Source organism: Bos indicus, chromosome 1, assembly GCF_029378745.1.
Source record: "Bos indicus isolate NIAB-ARS_2022 breed Sahiwal x Tharparkar chromosome 1, NIAB-ARS_B.indTharparkar_mat_pri_1.0, whole genome shotgun sequence".
In the NCBI taxonomy this organism is placed as follows: Eukaryota; Metazoa; Chordata; class Mammalia; order Artiodactyla; family Bovidae; genus Bos; species Bos indicus.
The window spans coordinates 109237555-109262231 of record NC_091760.1 but is presented as its reverse complement, the minus strand read 5'-3'; the positions used below and the strand labels follow the sequence as shown (position 1 = coordinate 109262231).

At 38.3% G+C, this 24677-nt stretch overlaps 2 protein-coding genes across 2 annotated transcripts in view; one reads left to right on the top strand and one right to left on the bottom strand.

Moving 5' to 3' along the window:
- The window catches only part of GFM1 (G elongation factor mitochondrial 1), a 50599-nt gene extending 25922 nt beyond the window's left edge, over window positions 1–24677 (top strand). Inside the window, exons 12-18 of the mRNA XM_019960227.2 lie at window positions 1148–1285; window positions 2350–2432; window positions 14477–14639; window positions 16203–16347; window positions 22316–22476; window positions 23241–23294; window positions 23453–24677. Coding sequence (XP_019815786.2) covers window positions 1148–1285; window positions 2350–2432; window positions 14477–14639; window positions 16203–16347; window positions 22316–22476; window positions 23241–23294; window positions 23453–23584 — 876 coding nt within the window. The 3' untranslated portion in view covers window positions 23585–24677. The remainder of the gene's footprint in view (window positions 1–1147; window positions 1286–2349; window positions 2433–14476; window positions 14640–16202; window positions 16348–22315; window positions 22477–23240; window positions 23295–23452) is intronic.
- Window positions 2468–10151, bottom strand: LXN (latexin). The gene is made up of 6 exons (XM_019960239.2): window positions 9707–10151; window positions 8430–8492; window positions 6937–7114; window positions 6485–6621; window positions 3074–3136; window positions 2468–2804 (listed from the first exon to the last, which is right to left on the bottom strand). Exons 1-6 carry the CDS (start codon window positions 9833–9835, stop codon window positions 2706–2708), a joined length of 669 nt encoding a protein of 222 aa, XP_019815798.2. The 5' UTR covers window positions 9836–10151; the 3' UTR covers window positions 2468–2705.

The window sequence follows — 24677 nt, the reverse complement described above, 5'->3', positions numbered from 1 at the left end:
TTTAGCTACATATGTGGCTGTTAACACTGGTGATTCAGGGCTTGTTAATGTTCTATTGCTGCCATGAGAAATTAGCAAAAACTTAGTGGCTTAAAAACAGTACAAATGCATTACTTTACAGTTGTATAGGTCACAGTTCACAGTTCTTAATGGGATAAAATCAGGTATTGGTAAGCTTGTGTTCCTTTCTTGGAGGCTCTGGGGGACAGTTTGGTTCCTTGCTTGCTTAGATTGTTGGCAGAATTCAGCTCCTCGTTGTGGGACTTGAGATTTCCGTGCTGTCATCTGAGGGCCATCCCTAGCTTCTAGAGGCTGCTCGTAGCCCCCTTTCTCCTGTCTTCAGTGCCAGCAGGAGTGAAATGAGCCCGTCATGCTTCAGATATCTCCTGTTATTTCCCACTTATCTCTCAACTGCTCTTCTTCATTCCTCTTCCATTTTTAAAGTCTCATGCAATTACACTGGACCTGTCCAGATTATTCATGATAATCTCCCCATCTGAAGAGTCTGTAACCTTAATCATATCCACAGAGTCCCTTTTATCAGGTAAGGTAACAGATTTGGGGGATGGGGCATGTCTTTAAAGAAGAACAGCATTCTGCTTACCACATAAGGAATTAACATCTAAGGAGGATAGAGGTACATCAGACTACATCCAGGTAGATTATTTGGAAGTGGAGATGTCTCAGTGTGCATTTGCTGGTCTTAACTGTCCTCTTGAACCTAGAGTCTTGGTGACCATGCCGATTTCTTTGATTTAGGATTTCTAAACTGTAACACAGTTACAGTTGATGACAGCCTCAACCAATCCTTTGGTTTAGGAATTCTAAACTGCAACACAGATTCTACTTTCTGTTTTGTGGGGAGTTTTCCACAAATGGAGAGATTTCGTCAATAGGAAAGGGCAGAGTTAAGTCTTAGGCTCTTGAATCTTGGTGTGAAAAGAAAATTGTGTAAGTTAGCTGTTCCTTGCTCTCTTGTGTGGTATCCAAGCTCATATATTAAAATAGCGTGAAGAACTTAAATGGTAGATCATTTTTATTTAACTGCCCATGTTTTTTATTTCATTCAGTCAGATTATTTTAACAGTTTCATTGCTTATCATGCTTAGTACAATGTATAATGTTTTTTGTTTTTTGTTTTTTTAAGAATGATCTGGAAAAATTTTCCAAAGGTATTGGCAGGTTTACAAGAGAAGATCCCACATTTAAAGTCCACTTTGACACTGACAGCAAAGAGACAATTGTATCTGGAATGGGAGAATTACACCTGGAAATCTATGCTCAGGTAGTGAATAACAAGTTCAAGTCACGTCATTTATGTCTGTGTTTTAAGAGTGTAAAAGTCAAGAATTCTCAGTCTAATGGTCGTAAACTAATAGTGGTTCTTCAGTCTTCACTCTGGTTTTATCCAGATGTGGTATACTGCATCTTCTACTGTCTGTTACTAATTAATTACTTTTGATCTCTAAATATTTTTATTTGTAAACCATTGCAGTCAGACCATCCATCCATACCTAGGTCATGGTTCTTTGGGTCAAGTATATCCCTGAGGTCTCAGCCTTAGGGGGACAACCTCAGGGAGAAACCGGCTGAGAAAGTTAGCCCACCAGTACTCACTCTCCAGACCGTTTCTTATCTGTTTTCTTCTCAAGTCAGTACTTGAAGATCAATATAAAATAGATAAACAAATGGGTAGATGGGAGACCCTTCTTTCCTAGGAAAGGTCTTATGTGTATATGAATGAGATCAAAATATATGACTTTTTTTTTTTAATATATCTGACTTACGATAAAAATTCTGGTTGTAATTGTATCTCTGAAGTTGAGATAGTAGAAAATTCTGACAATAGATCCATATACCATCCCAATAAATATGTAATAAAATGGAGCAAAGGTAAAGTTTTAGTAGATTAACCGGAGGTGAGTGTAAGTTAATTAGTCTAAATTAGAATTTGTTTATATAAAATCTGTAAAAGTTTGTAATGTATTTATCCTCATAAGGTACTTAAGTTATTTTAGATTTATTATTTGCTCATCATAACCTTCCCTGGTGCCTCAGATGGTAAAGCATCTGCCTGCAATGCAGGAAACCCCCGGGTTTGATCCCTGGGTTGGGAAAATTCCCTGAAGAAGGGAATGGCAACCCGCTCCAGTATTCTTGCCTGGAGAATCCCATGGACAGAGGAGCCTGATGGGCTACAGTCTGTGGGGTCACAAAGAGTCGGACATGACTGAGTGACTAACACTTTCACTTTTAAATGAATCCTGAGGTAATTAAGACTCTTAGGATTTTTCTAATATTATTTTTTAATTTAAATGTATCAAAAAAGATCTCTCTTGTTCTTTTTAGCGAATGGAAAGAGAATATGGCTGTCCTTGTATCACAGGAAAGCCAAAAGTTGCTTTCAGAGAGACTATTACGGCCCCTGTTCCGTAAGTATCCAACACGATGAAACAAGCAATGAGGCTGGAATTAAAAGGTTTTATTAGGGGTATACACGGCACCACTGCTGTTGATAAGACACTTGTACACTGTGATGCTCTTTATTATGGAAGCTATATAGTTCTGTACTGTAATCAGGCCATTTATAGATAATGACACTTTTGGGACTTGTCTAACCCCTTAAGCTAGATATCAGTGAAGACTGGTATACAGGTCATCGTTAACAAGCATGTTTACACTTAATCCAATGTTACGGTCTTCGTTTATTCCAATTGTGCTTCCTTTGGCAGACGGCTATTATGTTTTACTTTAGTACCATATTGTGGATGCCAGAGAACTTGCATTTGCCAAGGAATAATCTCCTGCAAGTAAAAGAAACTAATGCTGTGATAAAATTAATAAAAACATTTAGGAAAACAGTTGGATTTATATTGTTGGAGACAAAACAGTCCTCATAAAGATAGCATAAGACAAGTTAAATTGCTACAAGTGGTAATATACTTCAACCTGGTGCCTATTTGAATTTACATGAATTCTGATTTAGAGTCAAAATCAACAATGCATACACTGAGGCTACAAAGTGAGTCTCAATTTCCAAAGTGACATTAAATAATGGTAAATGATACTATACCTGAGATGCAATGTCATGAAGGAGAATAGTGTAGTCTAGCTCGATGAAGTCATCATTTCTTTGCTATAATAAAAAATAAAAACCTGGCATTTTAAACTTAGTATCATTGGCAAAAAGTATATTTTAATTTTAAAAATCAGTTTTCATTAGTAGATGATAATACTTAAGTAAAATTAAAAATTGAATGTTGTGGAATTCCTTGGTAGTCCAGTATTTAGGACTCCACGCATTCACTCCAGGGGGCATGGGTTCAATCCCTGGTAGGGAAACTAAGATTCTATGTGCCACACAGCACAGCCAAAAAAATTACAAACTGAATGTCATAATTTATTTGGCCTGGCAGAAAAACTATTCTCTTAGAAATAAGATTTCTTTCAAACTATGTTTTAAAATTGTTTTTTTTTTTTTCCGTTTCTTACTCTAAATCATTTACCCTTTCTGTTTTGCGTTTCTGAGTTGTGGAACTCATAACATTATAGTCTATAATTTGAACATTTTAGAACATTACAGTCGATAATTTGTCATTTAAATTCCTTAATATTTCCATTGCTCAAAAAAGCATCGTTTAAGGGATAAACAGCTGAAATGAGTGTTTACACTAAAGAAAACCAATTTTATAATAGAAATTCTCTTTTAAAAAACTGAAAATAATAAAATGTAATACTTGATTTTGTAACTAAAGCTTTGATCTATGCTGTCTACTGCTTTGGGCATCTAAAGTACACCATCAACTACACAGAAATATTGTATCTACATAGTTTCAAACCTTGATCATCAGAAATTTGCTGTACTTAAGGCTCTTAAATGCTTATAATGAGGCACTGAAAAATCCTGTGGCTCCTTTTGTTAACAGTAATTATAAAGATGGCCCCAGGATCGAATAAAACTATTCTCTCTTTATAGTCTCTTGAAACAATCCCTATTGACTATATCAATAAAGAAGCTCCTTTAAGGATAAGGTAAGATAGGCTCGATAAAGGACAGAGATGGTATGGACCTAACAAAAGCAGAAGATATTAAGCAGAGATGGCAAGAAACACAGAAGAACTATACAAAGAAGATCTTCACTACCAAGATAATCACGATGGTGTGATCACTCACCTAGAGCCAGACATCCTGGAATGTGAAGTCAAGTGGACCTTAGAAAGCATCACTACGAGCAAAGCTAGTGGAGGTGATGGAATTCCGGTTGAGCTCTTTCAAATCCTGAAAGATGATGCTGTGAAAGTGCTGCACTCAATATGCCAGCAAATTTGGAAAACTCAGCAGTGACCACAGGACTGGAAAAGGTCAGTTTTCATTCCAATCCCAAAGAAAGGCAATGCCAAAGAATGCTCAAATTACCACACAATTGCAATCATCTCAAACGCTAGTAAAGTAATGCTCAAAATTCTCCAAGCCAGGCTTCAGCAATACATGAACTGTGAAATTCCTGATGTTCAAGCTGGTTTTAGAAAACGCAAAGGAACCAGACATTAAATTGCCAATATCCGCTGGATCATCGAAAAAGCAAGAGAGTTCCAGAAAAACATCGATTTCTGCTTTACTGACTATGCCAAAGCCTTTGACTGTGTGGATCACAATAAACTGTGGAAAATTCTGAAAGACATGGGAATACAAGACCATCTGACCTGCCTCTCGAGAAACCTATATGCAGGTCAAGAAGCAACAGTTAGAACTGGACATGGAACAACAGACTGGTTCCAGATAGGAAAAGGAGTACGTCAGGGCTGTATATTGTCACCCTGCTTATTTAACTTCTGTGCAGAGTACATCATGAGAAACGCTGGACTGGAAGAAGCACAAGCTGGAATCAAGATTGCTGGGAGAAATATCAATAACCTCAGATATGCAGATGACACTGCCCTTATGGCAGAAAGTGAAGAGGAACTAAAAAGCCTCTTGATGAAAGTGAAAGAGGAGAGTGAAAAAGTTGGCTTAAAGCTAAGCATTCAGAAAACGAAGATCATGGCATCTGGTCCCATCACTTCATAGGAAATAGATGGGGAAACAGTGAAAACAGTGTCAGACTTTATTTTTGGGGGGTCCAAAATCACTGCAGATGGTGATTGCAGCCATGAAATTAAATGACACTTAACTCCTTGGAAGGAGGGTTATGACCAACCTAGATAGCATGTTGAAAAGCAGAGACATTACTTTGTCAACAAAGGTCTGTCTAGTCAAGGCTATGGTTTTTCCAGTGGTCATGTATGGATGTGAGAGTTGGACTGTGAAGAAGGCTGAACACCGAAGAATTGATGCTTTTGAACTGTAGTGTTGGAGAAGACTTGAGAGTCCCTTGGACTGCAAGGAGATCCAACCAGTCCATTCTAAGGGAGATCAGCCCTGGGTATTCTTTGGAGGGAATGATGCTAAAGCTGAAACTCCAGTACTTTGGCCACCTCATGCAAAGAGTTGACTCATTGGAAAAGACCCTGCTGCTGGGAGGGATTGGGGGCAGGAGGAGAAGGGGACGACAGAGGATGAGATGGCTGGATGGCATCACTGACTCGATGGACGTGAGTTTGAGTGAACTACAGGAGCTGGTGATGGACAGGGAGGCCTGGCGTGCTGCGATTCATGGGGTCGCAAAGAGTCGGACACGACTGAGCAACTGAACTGAACTGAACTGAAAGATCAGGAAGGTTACTTATGTGTGATCTAGCCCAAAGGTATCTGATAGGTAGTTGCAAAAGTTTGTGGAGTAAAGGTGCTCCAGCTTTCTTGCATTTTGTTATCAACAAACTGAGATAATCCAATGGAAAGTGCTTTTCTCTTACAGAATCTTTTTCTTGCATTCCATTAAATACTACTAGTTGATATATTTTTTTTTTTTTTTCTTTTAAACCTCTTAATAAAGCTAAACTCAATTTGTTTTAATCTCTTTAAGGTCTAGAAAGAGGCAGTTTGGAGTAGTTCTGTCAGACTTAAAGTACATGCTAGCAACAAACAAGATAGGCGGGCAGTTATGACTGGATGGGTTATCAAAGACAGTTGTTTGCAGCAAGCTTCACAGAGACTGAGATGCTAATATTTTATTTTGGCGGATCCAGGTGGGGAACGTGTCAACCCTCTATCTAGCTCTGGCACTAACATTTGAGGAGAGGAAAAAAGCAGAGGTAGTTTCAGTATCATATGATTATAGTAAGCAGAACACAAAACTTAGGTTGCCAAAGGAAATGATCTGTATTAAGCTGCACACAAAAACCATTGCCAAATTATAACTGAAGACTTCACTGGAAACTGCAGCTTCACCTTCTCCAGCCTTGGTAACTGACCTCTCCTTCAAATACTGAGTTCACTACTGAAAATACAGAATGACTGAAGGGGCACTAGTTACCCCATCATGAATTATGACACCTTTTGTAAATACTGAACCTATTTAGAGTGTATTTTATAGAAATTACTTACCACTTGCTTGACAGTTTGAATTTTTGCCATTTTATACCATGTATTTTCAGTAGAATTTTGCCATATTATATAACCACTGGCAACCCAGGCTAAATGTCGAACTGGCTTCATTTCTGGAGGTACATTTCCAAAACTGTCTGGTGAAGGAAATATTTATAGGATAAATGGAATTATTTTACATAGTGAAATATAAATATAAATTTTTATAATATAAATTTTAAAATATAAATTCTAAGTCATTTCTTACATTTCTTCAAATGTGTGCAGAAAGTAATTAAGCTATGTCTATAAAGTCCTAAGGCCTTTATTGTTGTTAGATTAGTAATGAATATTTTTGTGAAAGTCAGTTTATTTCCAGCATAATGTAAACATCTTAACAATTTTGAGCACAGGTAAATTGATACTGTTTTTAAAATTGAAAAAATATTTTCCTCTGCTATATATTTATATACCTGGAATATTTTGTGCGTCTAGTGGTTCCTTCATGGACTTGAGTCTTTGATAAAATGTGTTATCTTCTTCATCTGGGTTTTTCCCAATTTCTCCTTCAAATGTGAAGTTGACTTCTGGTGCAGTATCTTGTCCCGTTGGAGGGTACAGTACTTCAGCTGTGCAGTTCACTGTAACTTCCTGTTTGAAACATTTTGCAAAAGGTCTTTACATGTAGATGGACATCCATTACTAATTATTATTCTTTGAGATAGAACCTTTAAAGCATTGTCCCCCTATGGTATTACTTCAGACTGGACTTGAATGTGCCTATTTCAGAGGTATCTAATTCATGGTTGCCCAGTAATTTTCTTGAAGTGAACTCACTCCGTCGTGTCCGACTCTTTGCAACCCTGTGGACTGTAGCCTACCAGGCTTTTCATTCTATGGGATTTTCCAAGCAAGAGTACTGGAGTGGGTTGCCATTTCCTTCTCTAGGGGATCTTCCCAACCGAGGGATCGAACCCAGGTCTCCTGCATTATAGGCAGACGCTTTACCATCTGAGCCACTAGGGAAGTCAATTTTCTTAGAGGTAGCTAAAATAGGTAACTTAGTTTATAACTTATAAAGTCTCATAATCTTGTAAATTCGTTGAAAACTTTGACTGTATTTTAGTAGTAATGGGAAGTCCATCTCTAAGGCAGATTTTAGTCTGACTTTATTAAGTCATTCTATTCTTCTCTCCTCCTGAAATAACAGAAATTTTCTCAAACTCAGATTCTTCAATCTGTATCCAGATGTAAAATGAGAAGATTGTAGCATTGGTTCTGCTTTATAAAGATGAATATTCGTCTAGCAGCTCAGATGCCTTTTAGTGGATCTCTCTCTGTTAGCCTGTATCTCTTAGTTATGCTTAACAAATGGGCAAGCTTTTTAAAATTTCAAGATGGTTATTGTACAAGTGGCAGTTCCTTCCTTTTAAGTTTGTCTTGTTAATAATTAGATAGGTGTATAATTTTTAAAATTGTCCCTGCCCCATTACTGAAGGATTCTAATCTGAACACAGTGGTATCAGTTGGCCTTTCTGTTGCTGATAAATAACTAAAAGCACTTGCTTTCTTTAAATAAAAGAATGAGACAGAAATAAAAAACACCTAATGATGATTAGAGAGTTAATTATTTCACTTCTTCATATTATTCGCATAAATTCACACTGACCTATGCATATATAACATTTTCAAAGGAAATTTATTCATATTGAAGTATCCAGAGCCTCTTCTAAATAGCTCAATAGAAAACTAAGTGTATCTCAGAATACACAAAAAGTAAAAACTAACCCTTGTATGGTGATCTTTTTTTTTTTTTTTTTTTTTTTGAGGCAGGAATTTCACAACTTTTTCTCAAAAAAAAAAAAACAACCCAAAAAACCAAATCAATCCTATGATTTGATCAGCAGAGGTGACCTGGAATGTAAGGAATCAAATTTTATTTCATAATAAAGGATATTTCACTTACTTTTTGGATAATTTCTTCCACAGAAAATTTAAGGCGGTACTTATGTCCTCTTCCTGGAATATCCTAAAATTAAGAAAATGTGTTTTTATAACAACATATAAAGTCTTTATATTGTTAGAGGAATCCATTCTCTTTTGATGGGGCCAGGGGAAGCTGACTGTTGGAGGTAAATGACTAAAGCCTTAGACCTTGAGCAAGGCATGTCACCGTGTGTGTGATGTCTAATTTAGCAGGTCTTCTAAGCAGGGTTATTTTGGATGAGAACAAGAGTGGGATAAAAGCATATATAATCGGTTATAATTCACTTTCAATCATCAGAGAACGCTGACATCTGGATCTGTGACCCTGAGTTCCACATAAGAAATTTTAACATTTTTAATTCTAAAGATGACAAATAGGATACCCACTGAAAAGATTTTTCATAAAGCCTCCAAACAGAATTCCACTTTGAGTCAGATTACTGCAAAGTGATTAGAGATGTTATACTGCTTTTACTTGTGTATTAGTGGACCTGCAGAATGAGACTTTAATAAATTTTATAACTAAGACAAACATTTAGGTACTTCACTTTTGAATCAAGATACAATTTGAAAGTTTATACCTAATTATGTTACCTGGTGTGGTTTTGAAATATGTACTCCCTGTCAGCTCTTACAGACTGTTGGAAGTTAAACTTCTGTCAGATCCATTAGATTTCAGTAAAATGGAAACAAGCTTAGTGGTTGCTAAGGTCTTAAGCATAGCACTTAATTTAACCCGTTAGCCAGAGAGAGCCCATCACCCACAGCAGTCAACAGCAGTTGTGTTTGGGTGGTGGAAGTGAAGCTTCAGCCCACAGTTCCTTCATTCTGACTTCGTTTTGGTTAAATGAACAATTGGTCTTAAAATTTAGGCAATGAATCTTAGGCAAGACCAGAGCTTTTGTTGGTCCATATTGGAGCAGTAGATGAGAAACGTGGTACCAGTTTTAAGAAACTTGAAAACTGTTCCTATAGGTTTCACTTGGGAAAAGGGGAGAAGCCGCCGCAAACTTAGAACATTTATCCATTTCCTTATAATAGTGCCCATAAAAACTGTATCAGTGTGTGTTTCCCTGTGAAAACAATAAACAGCCCCAGAGACTAGAGAAATGCCAGAAATACCAGCTTCTTTAGAGAGACGGCAGCAGTGAGACCCGAAACAGGCATGGTGTCGGGGAGTTGGGAGCAGACGAGCAGGGAGCGGAGGGAATGGAGGGAACGCTCGCCGGTGCCCGCACCGCCCTCTGCCTGACTCACCTCCAGGCTGGCTTGTTCGACTGTCTGCACCAGAAACACCTTGTGGGGAGTCCCCTGCTGGTAGTTGATGCAGCTCTCTACCACCGAGGCCGCCCTGGCGGCCGGGTAGTGGGTCGGAGGGATTTCCATTCTTGCTGAGTGTTGGCTGGACTTGCGAGCGTCCGCGTCCCCGTCCCCGTCCCCGTCCCCGTCCTGCCTGCTGCTGGGTACCCCAGCCGGAAGAGTCCTCCCGCCGTCTTGGGGCTGGGCGTGGGCTGGGGCGGGGTCACCAGCTCCTTCCCGCTCTCTTCCTTCTTCCCTCCTTCCTATTCTGAAAGCAGCTGCCTGGGAGCTGGCTCCAGGCCAGGGCCCCTTGTGGAGCCCCGCCCTGATGCCGCCTGCAATTACTCTCCGGTTCCTGCACTGAGAGCCCCCTCCACCTTTAAGTGGGGGTAGGGAGGGAGTCGGGGGTTGGGGGTGGGTTGTCCGGGACTACATCCTTCCTTCTACCAACCTTAACAGAAGTGCGGGGAGGGGCTTTCTGGCTTTTGCCTAACTGCAGCGTCGCCTCTGGGGCTTCGAGTTTCCCTCTCCGTGAAAAAAGTCTGGAGTAACTTCTTTATCCACCATCCACAGTGTCAGGCTCGGGGCAAAGTCCAGAGGAGCTCCTGGTAGTGAGTGAGTGTGATTCCTTCTTTTCCCTCTCCTTTCCAGGAACAATCTTGCTCATCCCCAGCTTTCTGTGATGTTGGACTGGTTCTGCCCAAATCAGGGTTTGAAAGACTGCAAGCGATAGCATTAATTTGGAGGATTATGTAATTTAGGGCAGGGGGATTTTAAAAGATACTTGGACCCTTCTCTTCCTTTGCTAATCTTAGAAAGACAAGATTTTGAGCACACCAGGCTTCCAACTTTCTGGATCACTTTGAAAGAGGATTAAAACGTAGTTTAAAACCGAGTTTATACAAGGCACTACATTTAAGTACTTCTGACAAAAGCATTTTTTAAAAGCTCCTTAAGGAAGCACAAACTTTTAGTAGTCAGTGCGTTCTTACTCTCCAGATCTCTTAATTACCTTTTTCTGTCACCTTTAAAGGCACTGTAGTCTAGACTGTTCTTAAGAAATGTTATTGAACTGGCAGCTAAGATTTGTTTTCTAAAGATATGTAACCAAACTGACACTGCAGCTTGTTGGCTTAGAAATAAAGATTCTTAGGTATTTTTCCCAAAATGGGTGTTGAAGGTTCTTTGGATAGATATATATGTTGTGTTGCTTTAAAAAAAAAAAAAAAAAGTTAAAAATGTATTTGTATTGTGTTCTCCTCTTCAAATACCCTTTTAAATTTATTTATTAATAAAGTCTTTGGAGTAAATAGATTTTTTTTTTTTAAGAATAGTAAGTAGTAAGGCATTCCCATCCTTTCTAGTTATATTAGCCAACAGCTGTCAAGTAACTAGAGAAAGGGTTTCCCTTCTTCTCTTCAGGCTTTTTCTGAAAAATTGAAAGCTGTTTTTCTTCTTTTGATGGAGGGGCCAGTGACTCATTCATCTAACAGCCAACCTCTTAGATAGTTGTTTGTGTGTGTGCTTAATAGCTGTGTGAATTATGTGCTCCTTTGATAGTGCCCAAGAAAGAGGGGTCAAATACATTCTGATTACATAGATCTTTTTGCTGAAAATGAAATTTTAAAGTTTCACATGCAGCTAGTTAACATCTCCTGTGTTATTACCAGTTAGAGTTGTGAGAAATACAATATGTGAGCCCTCCAAAGTCATCAGTTTGAAGCTTTAAGGATGTAATTACCGTCTCTGTAGATCAAGGCTAGTAATAGAGGTACTGGGTGACAGACAATATCAGGCGTTTATTTGCTAAAAACACACATACCAATTTAGGTTCTTTTAAAAATATAATTATTATATTATTGCTCAGTCATGTCTGACTCTTTGAACTGCATGGACTGTAAAGTGCCAGGCTCCTCTGTCTATGGAATTCTCCAGGCAAGAATATGGAATGGGTAGCTGTTTCCTTCTCCAGGGGATCTTCCCTACTCAGGGATCGAACCTAGGTCTCCCACATTGCAGACTGAGCCAGGAGGGAAGCACATAGTAAAAACTTTAAGTTGCCTGTGTAGATGTTAAACTGCATTAAGAGAATCTTATCCCTATAGATTCCTTGAGATCTTAGTTTCTTCATAAAATTTCATTAATGGTTAATCAAGAGATCATTATCCTCAAAGTTTAATAATTTATGAGTTACCTTGAAAGTAGCAAAATTATTATAAGTCTCTGCTGCTGCTAAGTCGCTTCAGTCATGTCCAACTCTGTGCGACCCCAGAGATGGCAGCCCACCAGGCTCCCCTGTCCCTGGGATTCTCCAGGCAAGAACACTGGAGTGGGTTGCCATTTCCTTCTCCAATTATAAGTCTCTGGGATCGTGCAAATTAATTATTGTTTTAAATAGCTATATGAAAATAAGTAAAAACACCTATGGCTTGCAACTTTGGTAAGACTATAATGTCAAAATAAATCTACAAATAAACAGTAAAACCAACACAATTCTAATTAACATTAACTTTTATGTGAGAGATGATGTTTTGCCAAAATGAAACTCTTTCACAGAAAGCCAGTGGTCTGACCACAAGAGCATGGATTCTTTTACCTTCAGCATGTGTATTCACTGCCTACCAAGTGATGTCTTAGTTCTTCCGCTTCTCTAAGCTCTAGGAAAATCTCTTCGTGCAGTGTCCTTATAAGCCTTTTGAGTTGAATGCATTATGTGTAAATCCGTTTACATTCTTACTGTCCTTCTAGAAGCATGTTTGATTGTTGGTCTTGGTGCAAATTCTGGCTCTGCCACTTAAGAGTTGCGTCACATTTGGCAAGTTACTTAGCTTCTCTGACCCTCAGGTTTCTCACCTGTAAAATAATGGTAAGAAAATAGTGCCTATTTCATGGGTCTGTGATGAAGAATAAGTACTAGAGTCCATAAAAAGCGCTTAGCACAAGCCTGGCACTTGCATCCTCTTACTTGGCATCCACTTGGTTATAAACTCAGCCAGGATCCCTGAAACTGCATGGATAACTCGTTTGTAAGCTGGTCTTCCAGGGCACTGCTGTCCATTGGAACTTTGTGCAGCAGTGGAAATGTTCTGGCGGTGCGCTGTCCCGGACAGCAGCCACTCTCCACACTGGCCTGTTGATCATTTGCAATGTGACTGGTGCAACTAAGGAATTGAATTTTAAATTTTATTTAATTTTAATTAACTTCAATTAAATATCCATGGTTAGTGATTACCATATAAACAGCGCAGATCTAGAGTATGTTGTATGGATATTATTATTAAATTGAAAACAAAATTTACATTGTCTTGGAGAACGTGAGGACACCTAAGAATATGTCAGTGGACCCGTTTTGAAATCCCTTAGTAATTCTGTGGTGATTTGGCAGTTATTTCTCTTCTGCTGTCCTTCTTTTGGTTCTGATATCTGGTTACCTTTCAGCATTGTTTTCACCAGCCCATCCTGAAACTCTTGGCAACTGCAACATTATTTAAAGGCAATTCATCAGGCACATTCACACTTAGGCTTTCTATGAAAACTCATTCCAAGCTGACATCTCTTACTGAAATTGCTATTTACTTCTGCCAAACCATTCACAGATCTCTATGCAGGAACAGATGTTCATTAATGTCCACTTACCTGCAGTTATCTGTAGACAACTTTGAAAGCAGCCAGCTTCTTCCATCTTATGGTCTTGAGGAAGGTTGCAGTTTAAAAGAAAAATGCCTTGCAGACAGTAGAAACTCATGAAATGTTTTTTGAGTGATATAGTAGCCTATATTTACATATATTTAATATGCATGCAAGATGCTTATGCCATCTTATTAATGTTGTCTTTAATAATTTGAAGTAAACACTGACCTGTGTCTATATATATATGTCTGTTTGGAGGATTTGACTTATGTTAATTGTGATGATTTTGCCATTAATCATTTTCAGGTGTTAGTTATCTTTCCTGAAACTCCCCTTTTTGTATTTTTTTAGTCCATAGTGTTCACGGAGAAGGCAATGGCACCCCACTCCAGTACTCTTGCCTGGAAAATCCCATGGATGGGGGAGCCTGGTGGACTGCAGTCCATGGGGTCGCTAGGAGTCGGACATGACTGAGCGACTTCACTTTCACGCATTGGAGAAGGAAATGGCAACCCACTCCAGTGTTCTTGCCTGGAGAATCCCAGGGACAGGGGAGCCTGGTGGGCTGCCGTCTCTGGGGTCGCACAGAGTCAGACACGACTGAAGCGACTTAGCAGCAGCAGCAGTCCATAGTGTCCACGTTGTAAAATCAAATAATTATCTGAATGAATTACTTGCATAACTCCTATTTTCAGATAACTGTCCTCAGAGAGATTCAGGACAGAATCCTGTGTCCCAGGGAAACAGAACCCTGTTTGCAAAAGAAAATGGGTAAGCTTTTTGGAATGTAGGTTAGAATAAGAACCTTCCACTGGCTTTTTGTTTTAATGCTTTTACTTTCTACTTGTGAAATTCAGATAAATTAGCAGAATTAAAACCATGGATTACTTGATGGAGTACCCTACCTCTAAGTAAGAACAGAAAGGAGCGAATTGCTTTTTAAATAAATTCTATAATAAAATTTTATAGCAAGGCCATCCTATTTGAAGGAAGAAGTAAGATTGATGAGAGGTGGTTTTTCATTTCAGTTAGTAGGAGTTTATTTCATTTTGGTAATTACACTATGTTGATTTTTTTTTCTTCTCATATTACTTTCAGGTTTGACTTTACACATAAAAAGCAATCAGGTGGTGCAGGCCAGTTTGGAAAAGTGATAGGTGTACTGGAGCCTCTGGACCCAGAGAACTACACTAAGTTGGAGTTTTCCGATGAAACATTTGGGTCGAATGTACCAAAGCAGTTTGTGCCTGCTGTGGAAAAGGTAAAAACAAACAAAGCCTTTATTGCATTGAAAAAAATAAAAAAGTGTATTAGATATCAAATCATATTGCTGTCATGTATTCTGTGGTTCATTTTTGTTCCAGTCCTGCTTCTTTATCTGATTAAGCTCTCCATCTGGTTTAGAATCATTAAGTTCAAGAGCTATAAATATAGGCTATGACAATGAGAGGAAATCATTCTGTCTCTGAATCATAGTTATTACATTTCTCTTGATAAGTTGAAACTACTTGATTGATTATAATTAGCAATTGAAATTTTCAGTAGTCGTTAGGGGTTTGTGAAAGTTTTACATGTAGTGCCCTTGTAGTAGAATGGTCATGCGTTAAGATTCCCAGGACCTGCGTGTGTTGTTATCTCTGCTAATGATTAATATGTCCTTGCATAAATCACAGTGTTCAGAGCCAATTTCTTTTGTAAATTGAGCATACAGTACTTAATCCCGAACCCCTCACAAAATCGAAGATTGGATAAGACTCTGACATTTCTTTGGGAATTGTGAGGTGTTTTGCATATATAAGGGGTTATTTGTGTTTTGCTAGCTTTCTACATCACTGGCTTTAAGACTGTTGTAAACCTTTAGCAACTGTCTATTCATAAAGATTGAGGTTATTTTTTAAAAACTTTTAACTCAGAAGTCTTTATTAACAGATCATGATTTTGGTTTTAGTATTAATTGTGGTAGCAGTTTTTGTGATCATCCATTATACTTAATTTCAAAACAGTATTTTGTCATTCACACAAATGAATGTGTCATTCACACAAATTTAAATTATCTTTTACTCTCCAAGATTAACATAGGTGAAGGAAAGCTTAGATATTTTACAGCATTCAGAGTTTACAATTTTGAAGTGTCAGAAATATATTGTACTACATGTGCAACTGTGTAACTAGAATTGTAGCAGCTCTGCAAGTATTTAATGAATGAAAAAGAACTGCACACATAGCAAATTGCACTCTTGAAATATGTCTAGTTTATTGTATATCAGTTATATCTCAGTAAAGCTGTGTCTTAAAAGAATTGCTTTGGAAAAATGAAATTAGTTTTTAATTTTAGTTCTAACATTGTGTAGCACAAAAATTATTATGTAGTGGTCTGCCAGTGAGTCAGAGCAGTAATAGGTATAGAGTAGGAGCTTAAGACACAGCTGTTGATAAGATGTCAGTTTTGATTAAAGTTTTACTTTAGGGAATTTCTTAGATTTGCCTTTCCTCTGTTTACGCCTTGTAAAATTAAGATCATGCTCAATCTACAATGTATCATGAGAGTTTAGTAATTCTTGAATATTAGGTTATGAGAAAGTGATGGCTAACACTCAGCATCGTTTTCAAACCATTTCATACCTTTAAGTAATAGACTGTTCCAAAGGATTGTTTATCTACATTCCACAATAATAAAGCTTAAATAGGCTGTTCAACTTTAAAGAAATTAAAAAAAAATTAAATATACATGAAAATGTTAAACTTCTGAATACTAAAATGTTTGAGGGTTTTTCTTAATGCATCTGCAAGTGAAGAGACACTCAAGAAGCTTATTCATTAACAGGGGTTTTTGGATGCCTGCGAGAAGGGCCCTTTGTCTGGTCACAAGCTCTCTGGGCTCCGGTTTGTTCTGCAAGATGGAGCACATCACATGGTGGATTCCAATGAAATCTCCTTCATCCGCGCAGGAGAAGGTGCTCTTAAACAAGGTAGCTGCGCCTGGCACCTGCCACATCGATGAGTCTGCTTCCCTAGTCGACCGTCAGAGCCACAGAGGGCGGCCTTGTGCTGCTTAGGTCTCCTCCCAACTCCCCCACTCCTTCTGCCCACTTCCCCTGGGGCAGTAGGCAGCACTCGAGGGAACAAGGTAGCTTCTGGACAGGTACTCATAGAATCGGTGTGAGGAAAGATTACTTTGTTTTCTTTCTTACAAAACTAAGATCCTACTTTGTTCTCTTCAATTATCTGGTATTTTTCATATGTTTAAATTCATAGATAATCTGTAAGCTGTATTTTTAATAGAGAAGACAAATGCTTAGAATTTTAAGAAATATTTTAAACAAACATTAACTACAGTCATGCTGTTTTTAGTGATTTATTCAGATGTCAGAAAAATCTATAAATTTGTAAACAGTTTTTTCACATATGGCATTGTAGGCTTTTAGGCATTTGAAAGAATTCAGTAAACCTTATTCTCAGTGCAGATTTCTTACTAAACTGCTAAAATTGTCAACCTTTCTCACAAGGATAATGTGTATTAAAACCCTGATGATACCAGAACCATAAACAACTGCAGATGTATCTGACTGATTGCTTTTAAGAGAGAAAAGCAAATGACACAGCAGTTTGATATCAGGGTTATTCAACAAAAGAATTTTAAGTTATAACTGAAAGTCAGAAAATTCATTCTGTTTGTCATCTCTTCCATATCCATTAGATGATGATTCATTAGTTATGTCCATAAGTGTGTTTTCACAGAAAATTACATTATAATTCATAAAACATTTCATAAATATTTTTATCAAAGAAGGTCAAAATGGACAGCAGAAAATTCTAACACTTCATTTCCAGGCATTCAGAGAATCAGGATTTTATTGATTTTGTTTGAATTTTGGACTTGGTTGTTTTTAGTCTGTCTGCATCTGTGATCAGGTGTGGGGCAGTGGCTGGAGAAGGTTGCTTATTTCTTGACCAAGCCGCTAATTCCTTATTTTGCTTAATGGGAGCCATTAGTTGTTATTTCATTTCCTAGTTGTGAAAGAGGAAAAGAATCCTTCATTTTCTTTATGCCAGCTAGCTGTCTATTAAAAATGCAGTTGAAATCTATGATCTAGAAACTTTGTCAAAATCTGACAATTGTGTTAATAGGAAAAGGGAAATAAAGTCACAAAGTAAGATTTTATATTAGGCATGACGGAGAAGGAAATGGCAACCCACTCCATTATTTTTGCATAGAGAATCCTGTGGACAGAGGAGCCTGGTGGTCTGCCATCTGTGGGGTCACACAGAGTCGGACACGACTGAAGCAACTTAGCAGCAGCAGCAGCAGATTATAACACTTGCCTTTTGCCTTCAAAGGTGTTTAGTACTTTAATAAGTCTTAAATTGACAATTTAGTTGTAATCACTTTATATTTTTCTCAGCTTTATTGAAGTGCAGTTGACAAAACTGAAATATTTTAAGTGATGATTTGATAAACATATGCATTGTGATACTTTTTGCATTGTGATACTTTTTTTAGTATAGTTAAGACAAATTAGAAATCACGAACTATTCTATCCTGGAAATAGGTAGCTTTCCTGGGTAGAGGTTACATAAAGCAAGATAATTGGTAGAATCAATAAAGAGCATCATGCTTTTCAGTTGTACCTATATGAAATATAAATAAATGTAGATTAGATGTCCATAATATACACATACGTATATCCATGAAAAAAATCTGTATGTCTATGATATTAATTAAACAGATATGTACCATTTAGTTTTTGAAGACTTCAGTGTGCAGATATTCGTCTGTGTGATTAATTGCCTGATAGGGAGGCAAAGGAAGAGCACTAGATGATCGTAGAACTGAGGCGTATTGTGGGGTTTTCGCCAGAAAAATACGTGCAAATGAACAGGGTGCTAGCATGAAAAATGAGTTACTTTGCTGTTTCATCATCTGATTCTTTTTTCTCCATGATTAAAAGATAAAAGTGTAAAAGAATAAAAAAAAAATTTGCTGGGCTCTTAAGAAAATCAGCTTTTCATACACATACCTACCTCCACTGATTATCATATAAGACTTTTAAGGTGGTAAATGTTGCTAATTGAGCTTAATATCAGATTAACTTATACTTTTGAACTATTCTATTATCAAAATTGGAAGAAAAATAGTTCATGTGCTCATACGTTTTTAATTTAAAAAAGTGAAAACTGGAACTATATTCAGTCACAATTTAAACTTTATCCCTGAAATTAATCAGTGATATAACTAAAACTGAAACGTGAAATTAAATGTTCTTTCAGGGATTGGTTCACCCCATGGATGTTAACCGTTACCATCATTTTCTTTTCTTTTCTTAACTTTTCATGTTCTGCCCTGGTCTCAGTTGCAGCATGCAGGCTCTTTGATCTGCTTTGTAGCTGCAGGGTATTTTTAGTTGTGGCATGTGGGATCTTTAGTTGCGACATTCGAACTCTTAATTGTAGCATTCAAATTCTTAGATGCAGGATGTGGGATCTAGTTCCCTGATCAGGGATTGAAGCCAGACCCCTGCCTTGGGAGCGCAGAGTCTTAGCCACTGGACCACCAGGGAAGTCCCACCGTCATTTTCTTTGGCCAATATTTAGACCACTGTGCTTGGTCTCTCCACAGACATTTAATTTGTCGTTACTCTACAGGAGAAATAAAGGCCTACTCAGGATTACATAGCTCATTTTACTCATCATTGTCCCTTTTTTGATCTCCCGGGCTGAGTTTGAATCTGGCTCTTCTTCATACTTAACTGTGGACATGGGCATGTCCAGCTGCTTGCAGATAGTAATTCCACACTGTTAAATCAGAATGTACTTAAATATTGCACAGGCTTCCCAGGTGGTGCTAGTGGTAAAGAAGCTGACTGTCAGTGCAGGAGACATAAGAGACACAGGTTCGATCCCTGGGTCAGGAAGATCCCCTGGGGGATGGCACGACAGCCCACTCCAGTATTGTTGCCTGGAGAATTCCGTGGACAGAGGAAACTGTCAGGCTATAGTCCATGGGCTAACAAAGAGTCAGACACAACTGAAGTGACTTGCACACAACACACTTGCACATATGTGTTTGGGCATAGTGAAAGCTTATCCCTCCCCCCTTCATATTACCTTTGACCTGTTCCATGCCACCCATTCCCAGATTTTTGTCTCAGAGAAGTCACAGTAACATTTATTGATGACTTTTGTGCTGTGTATTAATATTATGCTAAGTACATGAATTATCATATCTTCCACAGTGACTTGATAGTTGAGAAAACTGAGACTCAAGAGTAGTTAATCGAATGACCCAAGGCTACTTGTTAGTGGTGGAACTGAGAGTTAAACCCTCACCAGGGTCCTAGCCCTTGACCACCTCCTCTCAAAACTCTTTGGCACCCAGCATGGTGTTTTCAGCTTTATCCCTAGTGAACGGAAATAGAAACATTACCACCTCTGCCCACCACTTTAGACTTAAAGGTCTTGTGATGGATGGTGTGGATATTTTCACTTCCTGCTATTCTTCAGGAAAAATTGCTTTTAGGACTTGGCTGCCATGTGACTATTGAAAAATGGCAGGATGAATTAGCTCTGGAGTCTTGTCATTACGGAATGGGACAGAGAAAGCATGAAGAAAGGCAAGTGAATCAGAAGGTGGATTTGGGAAGAAAGAAGGAATTAAAAGGAGGGTGGGGGAATATGAAACAGAACTGGACAGGTTGCCCTCAACAGTTAAGGGAGGACTGTATACTTGGCCCCTTCTTTCCCTTTAGGATATGATGACTCTTTCACACTTTAGCTCTTTTATATTACTGACCTTTTGAAAACACTAGATAATATGTAACTAAATATGTCTGTTCACATCCCTCTTTCTGGGTCCCTCTGTGTGTGTGTGCTCAGTCATGTCTGAGTCTTTGCAACCCCATGGACTGTATAGCCCACCAGGCTCCTCTGTCTATGGGATTCTCCAGGCAAGAATACTGGAGTCAGTTGCCATGCCCTCCAGGGGATGTTCTCAGCCCAGGGATCAAACCTGCATCTCCTGTCTCTTGCATTGACAGGTGGGTTCTTTACCACTAGCACCACCTGGGTTCTGCATTAGTTACATTTATTTAGAGCCAAGGACAGAGAAGGCGATGGCACCCCACTCCAGTACTCTTGCCTGGAAAATCCCATGGATGGAGGAGCCTAATGGGCTGCAGTCCATGGGGTCACGAAGAGTCAGACACGACTGAGCGACTTCACTTTCACTTTTCTCTTTCATGCATTGGAGAAGGAAATGGCAACCCACTCCAGTGGTCTTGCCTGGAGAATCCCAGGGACGCGGGAGCCTGGTGGACTGCCATCTATGGGGTCGCACAGAGTCGGACACGACTGAAGCGACTTAGCAGCAGCAGAGCCAAGAAAGCCCAGCCATTGTGGTAACCCAAGAAGTTACAAGAAATAGAGCTGCTTCCATAGTCTAGAATTTTTAGTCTAAACTGCTTTAGATGTCTACATAGAATTCTGCAGGGCCTCACTAATGACCCTGAGGAATCTGCAGAGCTCACTTATCCCTCTTTTGAAATCAAAACTCACTAATTAGGACTAATGAGTCAGAGGTAGGTCTGAGCTAAGATATGATTTGAACTAGAAAATATTTCAAAGAAATGCAAGTATATTAAATGGCTGTTCTAAGTATTGCACTTAAGTTAGTAGTATCTTTAGAACAAGTGGTTTAAGGAATATACAAGAATAATTGCTGACTAGTTTATTATAAACAGAATTAATGCTTGGGAAATTAATAATTTTTTGAAAAATTACATATTTGTCACCTTTTCGTGCTTTATTTATCTGGGGCCGTGCTGGCTCTCCGTTGCTGTGCGGGCTTTCTCTGGTTGCACTGAGGGGGCTGCTGTTGGTGTGTGCACGGGCTTCTCACTGCGGAGCCTCTCTTGCGGAGCGCGGCTGCAGGCTCAGCAGCTGCAGTAAGGGCAGCGTGTGTTCTCAGCAGTTGTGGCCCACGGGCCTAGTTGTTCGGTGGCATTTGGAATCTTCCCAGATCAGATCAAACCTGCATCCCCTGCATTGGCAGGCAGATTCTTACCCACTGTACCACCAGGGACATCCTGCTTCAAGTCTTTAAAGATAATCCATCCAGTCTGAGGCTGAAGTATTATTCCACACTGTCATAATGTCCATATTAAATTTGAGTGTTGGAAGTTACCTTCTCTCCACATGGTTACATTTGTCCCTTAAGCATCTGTTACAGTAAGAAGTATCCTGGTTACGTACTAAGTGGGACTAAAACAAAATAAGTGTGGACATTCACATTGGGGTACAGTGCTTAAATGGCCATTAGCCTCTCAGCCAGTGTCTTTATTTTGTTGGTAAAGAAGCTCAATACCTGGATTGATTGTGTTTTTCCAAAAGGCATGTCACTTATTAGAGGCAGAGTAGAAAGCAGAAACTTGTATTTCTAGCTCTCAATCAGGTATTGAAATTGTTTAGCCTAGACAGATCTCAGGCCTGACTTGATTATTGTCTCCAAGTGTAAATGTCTGCCAGGGACCAATAGGAAAGGGTTGATTTGCCGAGGTCAGGGACTCAGCAGCTAGTGCGGGTCTCAGAAAGAATCAGTGACTGTTAACTGCATAATTTAAGTGGGAAAGGACTTTACTGAGTGTTGTTCTAAGACCCCTTTTATATTATTCTCTGCAACCTCATGATTTTTAAGGATAAAAATATGGTAATGGAAATACTAATATTAGAATTAAGTGTTGTCTTTCTGGAAATTCCATTTAAGAGTGGCTGCTACTGCTGCTAGAAAAATGAGTCCAGATCAAATATTTTAATCTTATCATTTTTGTGTGTACCTTTGGGAGAGTACTTTCCATCTCCCTTTTGTACATCTGGGTAAGGAAAGAGTTCCAGTTTGTTTAAAGATTAATAAAGCGATGTATTATTTATTTTTTTAAACTCCAGCCCTGGCAAATACAGCATTATGTATTCTTGAGCCTATTATGTCGGTGGAAGTTATAGCCCCAAATGAATTTCAGGGACCAGTGATTGCAGGAATTAACCGACGCCACGGGGTCATCACAGGACAAGATGGAATTGAGGACTATTTTACACTGTATGCAGACGTAAGTACTGCTAGTCACTGACAACCTTGCTTTTATTATCCACAGGAGAAAACCAGGATTAGCTTTTGTGTTTGGAAATTGTAGAGCAAATTGGCACATTTCCCTGGCTATTCAAGTGTTGAATTTGCGCTTATATATGTGTGTGTCAATTTCTATACTTCGCTGTTAGAGCATCTCTTTAAGTGTAAAAGGTAAAAATGAGATTCATTTCACGTACGCCTTTTGTATGTCATTTTCTTAGATGTACAATTACCCTTCTCCCTCATGATAGCTTTATTTACATAGCTGTTTTCTTATGTTCTAATTTACTAGGATATTTATCTCCTTTGCTTTACTTGACTTAAAGTTCATGGGAGAAAGGGTTTAGTCATATTACCTAAGGTCTCCTAGAAGACATTACTGTGGGCATATCATTGAGGAGTCCAGAGAAAAGCTGTATTAATATTCACCTTTTCACAGAAGAAACACTTGAGTGCTTGAGCTGCAGCCGTGTGGAGTGGGGATGAGGGGGAAAGCTGTCAGTGGTGTCCATTCCGTGAAACTGAAAGATCAATTTGCTAGTTGTGACTGTCAAATGAAATTATCTTCAAATTGGGTTTCTATTCGCAATAAAACAAAAAAGTTTTTCTTTGGCTTCTAATTCTTTTAAACCAAGAGTTACTAGTAGATACCTGAGTCTAAAGGAGTTAAATGGCTAAGGCTTCTGTGTTTTTCTCAAATATTTTCCAATAAGTAATGCTGAAGTATTTGCTGCTTGTTTTCAGGTCCCTCTGAATAATATGTTTGGTTATTCTACGGAACTTAGGTCATGCACAGAGGTAAGCAGGTGTTTAAATTTTACTTCAGTGCTCTTCAAGAGGTCATCCTACAAAATGATCATCTTTGTGAAATCTTGGCTGTGCATGAATTTCTTTACTTGATAGTTTTTGGAGGTCTGGTTTTTTAAAATCTTTTTGATTTTGTTTTGAATCCCCAGGGGAAGGGAGAATATACAATGGAGTATTGCAGATATCAGCCATGTTCACCAGCTACACAAGAAGAACTCATTAATAAGTATTTGGAAGCTACAGGTCAACTTCCTGTAAAAAAAGGAAAAGCCAAGAACTAATTTTTCTCACTTTGTTGACGAACTTTAACTGTATCTGCAAGTTTGGATACTTTAATGGATTCCAGTGGAATAAATTCAGACTGAAAACAAGTAACTTTAGAAGCCCTTCCTATATATTCAAGAGTTTCTATTATGTAAAGGTTAATTCTGTGTATATCTCAACTCTGTTGATTGGTTTTATACCGAAATAAAAAATATGGTTATTATCAAAATATATTTAATATTTATTTGAGAGAGGAGACTTATTTCTGTTCTACTTATAAGCTTAGAACATATATAAACGTGCAGATTTTTCAGCATAAGAATTTTCAGTATACAGAAAAGCTGAAAACACAGTAGAAAGAACAGCCATATACCATCCGTCTAGACTGAACAGTGAGGTTTTGTTAAGAGTGTTTATCAGATAATAATTTGTCATATTTGCTGTTTGGTGTCCATCTGTGTCACATCCATTCTTTAAAAAAATATTGTTTTGCTGAATACTTGAAAGTGAATTGCATATATCATGATACTTCTTAGAGTGTCACTTTTTTTGTTTAAGAGTGGGGTTCCTTTGTGACAACCTGGATGGCCCTACATGGTATTATGCCAAGTGAAATAAGTTAAAGACAGATACTATATGATTTTACTTATATGTGGATCTAAAAATCAAAACAAATGAACAAACATGACAAAACTAAGTCTCATAGACGCAGAGAGCAGAGAAGTAGGTGGTGGTTAAAAGGGGCGGGGAGGGCAGTGAAATCGCTGACTGAGGTTAAAAGGCACAGACTTCCAATTCTAAAATAAATGAGTCATGGGGATAAATTTTTTTTTTTTTAAACAAAAAAGGATTCCATATGATCTTAATGGAGAATGTTTTTCAGATTCTTCATTGGGGTATTAAAATGCTAGCTAAATTTCTAGCTGTTTTATATAGAGCTGATGGTATAAGTTTGTGGCTTATACACATTTGTAACTGCCTGTTTTCAGGGGTATAAATGTTGCTTTTTTACAGACCTGTGAGGCAAAAAACAGACCCTTGCATATGCTTGTCTGAGTTCATTTTGATGTTTCTACAGTTTGGAAATAATAAAATACTACTTACAGGGTT